General features: G+C 38.5%; 1 protein-coding gene across 2 annotated transcripts in view; it reads right to left on the bottom strand.

Moving 5' to 3' along the window:
- Positions 1-13485, bottom strand: part of abcc12 (ATP-binding cassette, sub-family C (CFTR/MRP), member 12) — a 133765-nt gene that overhangs the window by 33648 nt on the left and 86632 nt on the right. For both annotated transcript variants that reach the window (XM_028809643.2, XM_051932022.1), the window contains 4 exons: positions 12602-12705; positions 7688-7894; positions 6458-6684; positions 3250-3387 (listed from right to left, as the gene is read on the bottom strand). In XM_028809643.2, coding sequence (XP_028665476.2) covers positions 3250-3387; positions 6458-6684; positions 7688-7894; positions 12602-12705 — 676 coding nt within the window. The remainder of the gene's footprint in view (positions 1-3249; positions 3388-6457; positions 6685-7687; positions 7895-12601; positions 12706-13485) is intronic.

The raw sequence follows: 13485 nt of genomic DNA, 5'->3' as shown, positions 1-13485 counted from the left end.
GGAAGCTGTGACCGATCACAGCAGGGCAGATCCGAGGACCTCACCAAACCATCCAATTAGTAGTAGTTCAGGCGGTGTGTACAAAGTGCAGGGACTTAATCAGTGCAAGCTTATGACTTACTGAGAAATCCTCGTTCGTGGGAACAGTCCCCATCACAAATGGGTTCAACGACTCACCCCACACCTCTTGGTGCTGAGTTAGACACACGTTGATATATTCAGTTTAGTGCATGTGTAGCCCCAGACATCCAAGAACATCACAGAGCTGTTATTACTCAACCTCACGTGTCACTTATGCACTACAGTACTCTCTAGAACAGAATGCTGTGTGTCAGGAAACTAATTGCATTTTTATTATTGCAGATAAGCAAGGAATTACTGGGCAAACATTGGACAATGTCTTGTAAATACTGCCCAGTGACTAAACCACAAGTGCACCATCCTCTAAACAACTACTTTTAAAACAGTATAAAACTGAATTTATCTTTGGTGTTACATAAGTTCATTGATATAAAATTACAATTATTATAGTATAATGTAGAGATCAATGTGAAAGAGCTTTGGTGTTACAGTCTGATACTCTTTTCAATCCTTGTGAAAGTGCATGATATTCACTCACTCACTCTTCACTTGTCCTGGTGACAGTGACGGTCATTGAGCAGACCAGACCACCCAGACCAGTAACTCTGGGGAAGAATAACTATAATCGCTTCAGTGTGTTCTGGGTTTTTTCACAACTGTCCGTGCCAGGTAGCTCCTATAGCAGTTGACTGGGGGCAACCCCATGAGATATATAAACAAATAAACCTGTGATCCAGAGAAGCTGCTGTGGTCCTCCTGTATTGTTCAGCTTCTCACTCTATTGTAGTCTGTGAGCATAGAAAGCCTATCCAGGAACCTCATTTTGGCTGTTTATACCTGCAAACTCATTCTTTTGGCTACTGTACTGCGGTCATGACCGTGTGTGAGTACAGAAATGTAAATAGAACAATAAGTCAAACATTTTCTCAGAAGATTCACTTCCCATTTCACCACCACCGTCTACTATGGTAATTACAACCCTGCCATTATTGTACCATTGATCAATAACTTCTCCTTTCACTTGTGATGCTGACCTACATGACGTACTCTACCTAGAACAGGGGTCGCCAACTCTGGTCCTGGAGGACCACGGTGGCTGCAAGTTTTCATTTTAAACCTTTTCTTAATGAGTGACCTGTTTTTGCTGCTAATTTACTTCTTTTGAACTAAATTTAATTGACTTGCTCTTGAAGACTCAGACCCCTTAATGGTTCTTTTTCCTTAATTAGCAGCTAAACAATAAAGAGATACAAAATGAGCCAAAACAACTGGTGTCCATCATACAATATCTGAAAATAAAGAAAGATGAAGGTCTCAGGAATGCTGATCTGCTCAGGTCCACAAAACATTTTAACAGAGTTCTTAGAAAAGAGAAAATCAACAATTTCAGAAATGTCTGCTAATGCACCATGAGAGCAGCAACAAGTCATGGAATTAAAGAACTGGTTTAATTAACGACAAGAATCGACGCCTAATTAAGCAACTGGTTGGAGTGAAATTGGTTGGAGTTTGAGGCCCTGACTTAACTGATCTTCTGTTTGGGTGCCATTTCAAGAAAGAAATGAAGTAATGCAGAAGAACGATGAAGAAATTCAGGGGAACAAATCTTAAAAAAGCAATTCAATTAAAATGAGTTCACAAGAAGTTAATTAGCAGCAGAAACAGGGCACTCATTAAAAAAAAAGGGTTAGAATAAAAACCTGCAGCCATGGTGGTCCTCCAGGACCAGAGTTGGTGACCCCTGACCTAGAACACCTGCTCTCCGTAACTCTTAAATGTGAGGACCATGATTTTCAAGTGGTGATTTTCATCCAGTCCACATCACATTTATCTTAATTGCTTAATTCCACAAACGTGACACAATAAAGGACAAACTCGTTGTCTTTGCATGGACATACTGTATAAGACTGGGCTGCGGGTGACTACTATCCATGTCTGCATGTATTCTGTAGAGTTCGTGAAGAATTATACTGACATAAGTCATTGTAAATTGAAGAATGTGATACAAAAGTTTTGGGTTTACAAAAGCCACTGTCATCTTTTGGCCCCTTTAGTTGTAGGTAATAATTGGGCTTAAGCTAAATCTGTTTAATGCATCTGCAGGAGTCCAGTAGTTGTGAGTACAGTTTCTTTGATCATTTCTGATTTTGATGAACAGTAGTAATTAACATTCCTCATCAAGTTTTGTGTTTTCTTTTTTGTTATTCTTGAAGTTGTAGCGGATCGATGATATAATAACTTATCTTGAATTTGGGCAGGAATGACTAAAAGTCAAAGTCAGTTTTGAGATGTCAACTCGCATTACACATTCTTGCAATTTAAATATAGAGGGTCTTCTCATTTACAGCCACAGATTACTCATTCTAGTATTTGCTACAAATGTTTTGTATAAAATTTCAAGCACTTTCTTAACTGTACTAAAAGGGTTTGAGGTATCACAGTAAGTTTTTTTTTTTGTAATCAAAGTGAACAATGAAGGAATAAACACACAGAGTAATAAATAACCCTAAACCTGGACCTATACAATCCCCCTCCTCCCCACCCCAATCCTGTCTAGGCCAACTTTTGCCTTATCTTTGAGGTTTCTTATTTTCCTCCCTTCAAACACAATTATAGATGTCCATGCTCTTAGGTCTACCTCCTTACCAGTAAATCTTTGCTGCAAATCCATCTCCTGTTGTCACTTAGTTAGCTCATTTCAATGAGCAACATTTAAAGTCCGTCTCTGGGGAGATTTCTGAGCAACCACCGGCTCAGAAATACCCAATAAAGGTCCATATATGTTCACTTGCAGTAGACCTTTGTGGTATCAGGAGGAACTTTTTGGAAGGGGCAGTCTCTTACCGTAATTGGGTGGTCCTGGAGAACTGGCCTCTAGCACAGCCTATTGAGTCCCAGGACATGTCCCTAGCCAATAGTGAAATATAGAGGTGCTCTTCTTGTGCAGGGTGGGTTTCTTCTACCTGACCTCAGCCATCATCATACCGGTGAATACTCTTCCTCAGCCAGTAGGACAAGCCCAGATATTTTGGTTATTGCAATCATACTATTGTTTTAACTATAATTAAACCATTTTATTTCTCTCAAATCTGCCAGTCATTCTATACAAAGCATGCCTGCATAATTATTTTTTAATTAAGCCAAGAAAAGAACATCTAAAAATCTTACTGTTCAATATATTCCTCCTTTATATTGTATGCATGGATAGTGCCAAGCCCTTGGATGGTAGATGTAGTATGAGATATCCAGGGGGATCGACTTACATTCTCCATTCTTTTAAGTTCTCTAATGCTGCTACAGAAAACACTGAAAAAAAAAAAAGATGAAGGCGTACGTCAGAATGCGGTTCATTTAAATTCAACAAGCTAATTCAATTGAAGCCATCCAGGAAATTTTTCATGTAGCACTGACATACTTAGGCTCTGTTATAATTCATCAAGGCACTAAATGCATTCTCTCTCTCTTTATAGCAGCTACAGCTAAATGAGGAGTGCATCTTTCTTTCATTTTATGTTATGATTTTTCCTAATATATTTGAACTTTTTACGCATGTTTTCTATTTCTTATTATTGGGTAATAACTGCAAACATTTATCAGTATAACCGTCAATTCGGTTTTCTTCTCACTGTATAGGCAGTAAAATGTTTTTCCAAAAGCTGTTGCAATAGAAGCTACAGTATAAGGACTGCAGATTCTAACATCAACCATGCCACAGGGTGTAAAAGTGAGATAATCTTTAGATACCAGCAATCAAATTTATTACTAATTTTCATTCATGCTTTTTCCTGATACAACTAGTTTACTTTAAAAATATATAAAGCTTTTGAGTGACCCATATAAAAAAAGTTGACTAAATGTGATAGACCATATATACACTGATCAGCCACAACATTAAAAGCACCTGTCTAATATGATGCAGATTCCCCTCGTGCCACCAAAACAGCTCTGACCCATCAAGTCATGGACTCCACATGACCTCTGAACCTGTCCTGTGGTATCCGGTACCAAGATGTTAGCAGCAGGTCCTTAGAGTCCTATAAGTTGCGAGGTGGAGTCTCCATAGATTGGATGTGTTTTTCCCAGTACATCCTGTAGATGCTCAGTCTGATTGAGAGTTGCCAAATTTGGAGGCCAAGTCAACAGCTTGAACTGTTTGTCATGTTCCTCAAACCATTCCTGAGCAAGTTTTGCAGTATGCCAGGGTGCATTATCCTGGCATCAGGGAATACCATTGGCATAAAGAGGTGTACAGTACGTTGTCTGCAGCAATCTTTAGGTAGGTGGTACTTGCCAAGATAACGTCCACATGAATGCCAGGACCCAAGATTTTCCAGCTAAATATTGCCTAGGGGATCACACTGCCTCTGCCAGCTTGCATTCTTCCCATAGTGCATCCTGCTGGGATCTCTTCCCCACGAAATTACACACACGCTTACAGCTACTCACACGATGTAATAGAAAATATGATTCATCAAACCAGGCAACCTTCTTCCATTGCACCATAATCCAATCCTGATGTTCACACACTTATTGTGGGTGCTTCTGGCCATTGACCAGGGTCAGCATGGGCACTCCGACTGGTCTGCTACTACGCAGTCCTAAATGCAGCACCCTGCAGTGCGCTGTGTTTGTTTATCTCACAGCCAGCGTTAAGGTTTTCAACAATTTCTGCTCACTTGGACCAGATGAGCTAGCCTTCATTCTCCACATGCATTAATGAGTCTTGGGCTCACATGATCATGTTGCCACTACAAAGGTTGCCCTTCCTTGGACCACTTGTGGTGGATACTAACCACTGCATACCAGGAACACCCTACAAGTCCTGTGGTTTTGGAGATGCTCTGAACAAGTCATTCAGTCATCGTAATTTGGCCCTTGTGAAAGTCACTCAGGTCCTTACACTTACCCATTTTTCCTGCTTCCAACACATTAACATCAAGAACTCATTACTGTTCACTTCTCCTGCTAGTGGCTTTAATGATGTGTCTGATCGTTGTAATCCAATGCACTGAAAACAACATTTCCATTCTAATTTTACACATACATTTTTTTCAAGATATAGTTTGTATGCCTTGTACAAGATGCCACAAAAATAATCTTTGCCCCCTCCTTATCCTAGGAATGCATATTAGGTGGGAATGATAAGTGGATAAATGTAAAGTTAGGTATTTAAAAAAAAAAAAAAAAGCATGTCAATCAAACATTAAGGTAATGCAGACTGCGTTAGCCGCCCACACCCTATGCCTAATCACTGGTGGTGTTCCAGGCTGCCAACATTGTACCTTAGAAAGGTGGGCAGCATTAAAAGTACAATATCAAATAAGGATGTGGCTAAAATAATAAAGAACGTTGCCACATTTCTCACAGTTATTGCATCATATGCTGCTTAAATAATTTTATTTTTTAAACGTATTGAGGAGGAAGCTGGAATTAATAATATACATATGCAAAGTGTGTTTGTTGCTTTATAACACTATTTGTTTTTTCAGTTTTTCTACATGCAGATATTATAAAGGTTTCCATAATTGTATATGTTACTTACCCCATACCCCATATAGTTTGTAATGATGACCTAGAAAAAAATTTATCTCATGTTTTGATAGAGAATGGAGACAGCAAACTTTCTGATAGAATGAGTGTCTAAGGTGACAAAGATGAAGTTCAGCAAGCAATATAAAATTGTTTCTGAAAAAATCTCACATTTTTCGTGTCACATAGTCCACATGTCAAGCCATCCAGTCCTATGCTCACATCAAGCAAAACACATGTATTTGTTGATAAAATGTTTTAAAATAAAATCAGAGCAATGCATGCAGAGGAAATGCATTCACAAAGAAACAATCTTTTGAACTGAACACAGGACTCTTGACCAGTGAATGACAGGGAGAAGTTGGTCTTCAATTCAAAAGCTTGACCACATGTGAAAGTATTTCCTCTGTGGGCACTGCTATGATTTTTCAGAAGTATTTAAAGTATTTAGCAATATTTTAGCAAAACATGTATGCATTTTGGCTGTTGTGAGCATATGAGTGGATGAGTTGACATTGGACTTTGCGACATGAGTAACACAAGACTTTTATCATGGTCATTTGTGGTCCAGCGTCGGTCTCCATAGACACCCATTCTGTCAGAAAGTTTGCTATCTCTGTTCTCCATCAAGACATAGCTTACATTTTTTCTGTCATCACTACAAACCACATGTGATAAGTAACATTTCAAGCTAATCATTTTAGGTCGAGTATTTCCTTATGATTGCTAGGTATAGGTAGGTGAATGAAATCTCTTATAGTGAGACTCTCTACAGAGACTAAACAACATCTATGATGTGATAACAATAAGCCAAACATTGCTGTCTCCTATTAAAAAGAAAACTTACACAAGGAGGATTATGATACAGATGAATAGGATGATGACACCTATCAAAAGCCATGGAAATACGCCAGAAATGATTCCGATGGTCATAATGATTTGCAAGACAAAAGATATGAAAGTCTCAGCATTAAAAGGCAATCCAGAATCCAGCTCATCCATGTCCTTTGAGAAGCGATTCATAATTCTTCCGGTAGGGGTTGTATCAAAGAAACTCATTGGACTGAGGATTACCTAATGAAACAACAGAACATATTGCAAGGATTGTGACTGTATAAGGCACAAAATAGAAAATGCAGGCTGCTTTCTATATCTATTGATAATTATCCTGTCATGAAAGCAATTTATGCATAATGGTGACTTCAAGAAATGGTACCCGTTCAGAAGTAACAATTAATCAATACCCCTCAACTTAAAGGGTATGATTTTATCTATTAATACTTTTTAAGTGAGCTGTAAAGATGATGACCTTAATATAAAAATAATGGCAAATCTATAGAATACCAAGAAATCATATTTCCTCTGTAAGCCAAGTGCAAAAGATCTAATGCACTTGTTCCAGTTGAGGTTATCACACAATACAGTTAATCCTTTTCTATCTGGTAGTAATTCAGTTCTGAACTTTGTGTTAATAGGCTTCTGCTTTTGTACACAATCATGTGCAATCATCTGGGAAAATGCTGACAGAATAAAAGCTTTTTCACAATGGCATGGTGGAACATTACAGAAATTATTTGACAGGAATCGATGGAAATTTTCTCCATCTCTGATGTGTGAAATCGGGGTGCTTTGGGTTTTACACTGCTGCCCCTGTAAAGCAGCCATCAGACCGGAGTTGGCTAAAGCAATTCAGTCATCCACAGGAATACAATGATTAGCTGGACTCTTCTTCCTCATCCAATCCCAGTATAAAAATCCCCTCCACAATTCCAGGCCTCTCCATGGTACCCAGATGTGTAAATGAACTCCTTTATACAAGGCTATTTTACTATTACAGTACAAATTCTGAAGATAACTCCTTCCTAGAAAGTTCACCAGCAAATCAAGAAAAACTCTGACTAACATTTCAATAATTCACTCGAGAAAAGTAGGAGAAAGCAAGCCCTGTGGCATGAAACACCCACATTGTCGAGTTAAAGAGATGCTCCTTTCCCCTTAAGTTTCCAAGAACCTTTTTAGTCTGAGTTAGATTTTCACCCCATTCTCTGTATATTATAGCATTAATCCAAGAACTCACCCGATTAAACATCTTGTCATGCAGCTTTGAAGAGGCCTTCAGAGTGATTTTTGTAAATATATAACCTTTGATGGCACTCAAAACAATCATGACCAGAATAACCAGGCCATACACCATTTGGTAAAAATGCAGACGGGGGTTTTCTGAAATGTTGTCTTTGTTACAGACGGCCTCTGTGGTGTTGACTACAGTTGTGTTGCAGCCTGCCTAAAAGACAAGACAAGGTTAGATACGGTTTAGCAGACAAGTTTTATTATAGGGAAAAATATTAGAAGAATACTAATCATTCATTAACTGTGGCGAAAAACTCTGCTTGTGTGGTGCCTACAGAAGGGTTGACTTAAATATATATTGGATTTAACCCAGTCTGGGGAATGGCTGCCTATGGTACTCTGAATTCACCTGTTTAAGTTAAAGGAGTTGTTTGCTTATGATTTTGACATTTTACAAATCGAAAAGTTTGTTATCAATGTAGTCTTATAAAGATATGAGGATATGACAGGGACAGAGCTGCCGATTGAGTCAGTAGATATTGGAGAAGCAATTGTAGTTATTGACTGCCTCCTGATTTTTATTAAACCTAAGTAAACATAAATTAAAATAAAAAAACCCAATAAAAAAGTGAAAAGTTTGAAATCACACAGAAATGTTTGTGCTTTGATAGAAATTTTATGAAGATACCATTGAAATAGTTTAAAAAACAGCCAAGACATTACTAATATTGCTAATGGCTACTGCTGCTTGAAATGACTGATTATTTGCATATGACTGCAAAGGCCCATGGTCAGCAGCCATTCATTCGGTGTCATCATAGTAAACTGTTTTTTTTGCAGAATGGAGGCTATTCCAGGTGACAGACTGCCAAGAAACTGAAGATTTCATACAAAGGTGTTTATTAAGAGGATGAACTTGATCTAACTTGATAGAAAAAAGGGAAATGTCAAGATGGCCAACTGAAAAGAGGATAAGGACATCAGAGTCTGCGGTTTGAGTTGGCTTCTTCTTTACATTCACACCAAATACCTGTGTTATCTGCAACAGAGAAAACACAACTCCAGGATGCTGACCATAATATTGTTTTCCAGTCATCTTCTATCCAAAGACTGTGACGTTTTGCCCATTATAATCTGTTCTTTTTTTTTTTTTGCCAGTTTCACATGTGGCTTTTTCTTTGAAGGCCAGCATCCTGGATTTGTCCTTTCATTGTTGAAGATGATGAAGATGTTTATTTAAGATTCCCCTGTCACTTTTTGTGAGGGAAAGATTCCTGGTTTGTATCTTGATTTTTTAATGTTATACTTTGGTATGAATAAACATGATCAATGATTTAAGAAAGAATGTGATTAAGCCTTCCAAGTTTAGGATTAAGTGAAAAATCCAGTTCGTCCCAGTTTCTTTTTTGAATCCATCATACAATTATTAACTTATCATAGATTACAGATTTCATAGCACAGTGAGGTGTTCACATTCAGGTCAGAATATAGAAAAAACATGCAAAACACAGACACACACATTTATATATTTATATATACTCAAAAGTATTGCATTCAACTTCATTCACACCTCCTCTGTTAGGTATGAAAGAGTTTTCACTTACTGTATATTATAGTTTTTCTCCTTAAATGATTAAGACAGTTTTTACAAGTGAAAATTCTTAAAACTCCTGCAAGCACACAGTGCCCACCAATCTGTACTCATTCTTCTTCAGACCTCTCCGGCAGGGTCTTTAGATGGCTTAGTGAAGTCCCACTCTCTAAAATGTGTTGTGATTGAGATTTTCAGTGGCTATCAGGACTTTTGAACCCCCCAAGGCAGAAAGATGCTCAAATAAGTGGGGTGTAGCTGAGTGGCAGCAGGGGGTCTAACTTTGCCTTACTGCATGTGAGGTAACCCTGCCATGTTGGGCTTCCCCAGCACCCTTTTCTACTCAGTTCTGCAAAATATGCGATAATATGAGACGCTGTGAGTCTGGACTAGTGATCAGGGGGATCATTTCTTACAATGGTGCATTTTATAACTACACTAGACATTAAGCCTGTTACAATAACGGTCTCTAGAACAGTAGTGCATTAACATTAGTATTTTGCAAGAAGCCTAAAGTAAAATAATAATAAACATAAAATAGAAACGTACATGACAATACAGTAAGTATAATTAATATTACATTTATCCTCTCCTCTGTGGCTGTTGATTGATGTGTTGTGTCTGTTTGAAGATCTCCTATCCTGCCTCTCTTTATTTTAACTTGCTGTGGCGTCTCTCCAGCAAGTACTGTGCAGTTCCCCAGCAAGTATTTTAATCTGTGCTGGCGTGCAGCTGATTATTGTATGTGTGGCGTCTCCCCAGCAACGGATTTTATGCGCATGGCCGCGAGTACCCAATCAGCAGTGATGTCCTTTATTAAAGAGTGCCCCGCGCATGCGCACTTCACCAGAAGACGCACACAGGGATTTTATTAAAGAGGATACCAAGGCAGTTTTCATGCATAGTCAGCCGGCAATACAAACTTTTAAAGAGCTGTAAAAATGAGATATGATAGGCTCAAAAGGGAGAGCCAAAGCTTCAAAAATCATTCCCAATCTCATTCCTAAATTAAATGATTTGTATTCAATAACTAGGGGGTTCAACCCTGCTCGCTTCACTCGCCAACCCCCCTGCTCGCTTTGTTCGCCAGTCACTTCGCGTCTCTGACGCTCACGTTGTGAAGAGGGGGGCTGAACGCACCCCAAGGAGACGCGGTTGCTCCTCCAAAACCCCTGTCTTTGTCATCTACTCTTTGTCTTTTATTTCCAGCCCCGGGTGTGGTTAAATCTGATGGCACAAACTCTCATCTCGTGGGACGTGAGTTCTTGATATTTTAGTTTAGAATTTAAAAATGGAATAAGAATCTGAAAATCTAACAATATCACATTAAAGTTTGATGTAGGTTGTGACATAAAAACATCACTGTTGCACTTTTAAGCTTAAAATTTTATATAAATAGCATAGATAAAACAAAGAAAAGAATTTGAAATTCAATAATTAAGCATGAGCTAGAATTAATAACGGACTTAGCAAGAAACAGCCAAAAAGAATAACTAAAAGGAAACTATATACTTCAAGACCTGAAATTAAAACAGAAAATTGTAAAAATTAAACTAATAATCAAAGGGCTAAACAGAAAACAGAAAATAATATGAAGATAAAGCAAAAGCAAACGAACAGAAACAAGTGACAAAAGTAAGAAAAAAACAACACTGAAGAAGACAGAATGCCTGCATCTGCTTTACTTGTCTTTCTTTTTTAGCAATCAAATTTTTATTACTGGAATGAAATCGTGTACATTACATACTGATACAACAATGAATTATTTTTGATAATTTATAAAAACAAAACAGAGCATTACTCCCCTCACCCAGCTCTTTGCTTTCCTTACTCCTCTTTTTTCATTTTCTCCACATTTTGACTTGAAATGAGGTTACGCAACTTCTCATGCAAACGGTGGGATTTATAAAAGAAAACCTGACCAGGGAACTTTGCACATATTTACGGCAACTCTGACCCACACATATGCTACATTTTGGAGAAACTGGGAAATGAAGACCCCTTTGATCAAGCAAAGAAAGGCAGCCAACTCGGCTAAATGACGCCTTGCACATACTGTTTAATAAGCCATGATTATAATGTGCATTGATGTGACAAACATATTACACCTCAAAAGCGATGAGTATGATGGACAGACTGTATCTGAGGGCCACTGCTGCGTATTTGCATGTAAGGACCTTTTTGGTATTTTGTCAGTTTGTAATGGCTACTTGTTGTCACTTCTTAGTGAACCAGCCAACAGGTCAGGAATATCTCAGCCAAGCTTCATTCCATCCCAGCAGCCAAACAGATCGGCGGAATGTTATATCCAGTTTTCATTTGGTGTGGGTGTACATACATAAAGCATAAAATGTTTTTCCAAAATAAAAAGGCATTTTGCAGCAATGTCAGATTTTTCTAATGTAATTGAAGCAATTTACTGCACTCATATTGCAATAAAGGCACCCAGTGAGAGTGAAGCTGCTTTTGTTAACTGTGAACAGTGACATTCCATTAACACACAAGTCATCTGTGATGCCAAGATGAGACTGACAGATGTCATTTCGCGGTTTTCCAGGATCAACCTGTGATCCACTTATTTTGAGGCAAAGTAGCTTTGACAGACGTGATGACTGGCTTGTTTTTAAGGTAACTGGCTGAACCTGCAGGTTTTCATAGGGCCTGTACTAAATATTGCAATAGCAGATATGTCATTACATGTGCCAGGTAATAGTGGCTACCACCACAGACTCTGGCTTCTTGCACCTTTTCCTGACCCCCAGAATGCAGTAGGGAGGCGCCATTAGGCTGTGCGTGATCTTGCGCTGTTAGTAGCAGAACACAGCCAGATACTCTTGAATGCAGTGGTGGGGTCTCAATGCGTAAGGTGGGACGCTTCTATACCAGCCAATGAAGTTCTGCGGCATCATGATTGCATATGTAAGAGACTGACCAGCATGCTCTATATATGCATGTTTCAGGGTAGTGTTCAAGGTGCATTCACGCATGTACATTTACAAGATGATTATGATTTATAAAGAGTGAACTGCGTAGTGTGTGGCAGGTTTTATAAATCTGATTTTTTTTTTTTGAAGTAAAAGTTTTCCTGTTTTTATATGTTCAAGCTCAAACCCACACAAAGTTTTAAAAATGAGGCCCTGGGGTTGTCATTCTTGGTTGTTCACACTATTGAAAAGTGTCAAAGGGGGCTTGGATGAGCTTAAAATGAACAAACTCAGCAGCCTTGGAGCAATGTATACTAGGGATCAAATAGACTCAAACTAACATCACTCCAACTGCTGCAGCAATGACATTAATGTGCTGTAAAAATTCCAGTATAATAATTATTACCCCTGCACCATCTTGGATCCAGGCACTTAACCACCAGCCGCTGATGCCAATGCATGCCACGATTAAGATGAAAATGAAAAAAACAAAGAAGCTGAGGATGTAACCTAAGGGGGGAAAAACAGAAAAAACAATACATTGAAATCATGTGAAGCGCTTTACTGAAAAAAAGCAATTTTAAACAAGAGGTTAGAGGAACAGACCAATCGAAAATGTGCAACAAAGGCTAAAAACAAGCAGTTCTCTGTGTTGTGGAGGCAAGTCTTCTTGTTGCATCTCAGCAGTCTCTTGTAAAGGAGTGCATGGCAAGCTGTCAGTTATCTGTCAGCTTTTTACTGAGAAATCTGCCATGTGCAATAATGATTTAAATGTAATTTGATTCTTGATTCCTTGCACGACTCTTTTTGATAAGGTATTATTGTAAGACTGATTTGATTCTTTCTACTAGTTGCCTGCAGGATATTATACAAGTGATCATTATGGAAGTTACCATATCAAATAATAATTCACTTTAATCGTACAATTAAATTCCCCATGACCCTGATGTGGATAAAATGGGTTTCAGAGTGTTATGTTTGCCATTCCTCTTGAATCTCTGTATGCTGCTTTTCTCAACACTCTATATGGAGGCACAATGCAAAAAAAGGAGTGGCAATGATATCTCCATGGGGTAGTGGATTATTAAGTTTGCTGCCAATGTGAAGCATGACAATCCACAATGCCCTGGTGGGATTTATCTGTGTGCTGCTCTTTCCTGTCACATCTCAAAAACTTGTATGTGAGGTTGATTAGCATCTCTTAGGTGGCCTTGTATGTATAAAAGTGAGTGAGTGGGTCTAATAATGGACTGGCGCCACATCCAAGGTTAGGTTTAGCCTTTTGACAGA

This window comes from Erpetoichthys calabaricus, chromosome 9, assembly GCF_900747795.2.
Source record: "Erpetoichthys calabaricus chromosome 9, fErpCal1.3, whole genome shotgun sequence".
In the NCBI taxonomy this organism is placed as follows: Eukaryota; Metazoa; Chordata; class Cladistia; order Polypteriformes; family Polypteridae; genus Erpetoichthys; species Erpetoichthys calabaricus.
This window is presented reverse-complemented; position numbering and strand designations above follow the sequence as displayed.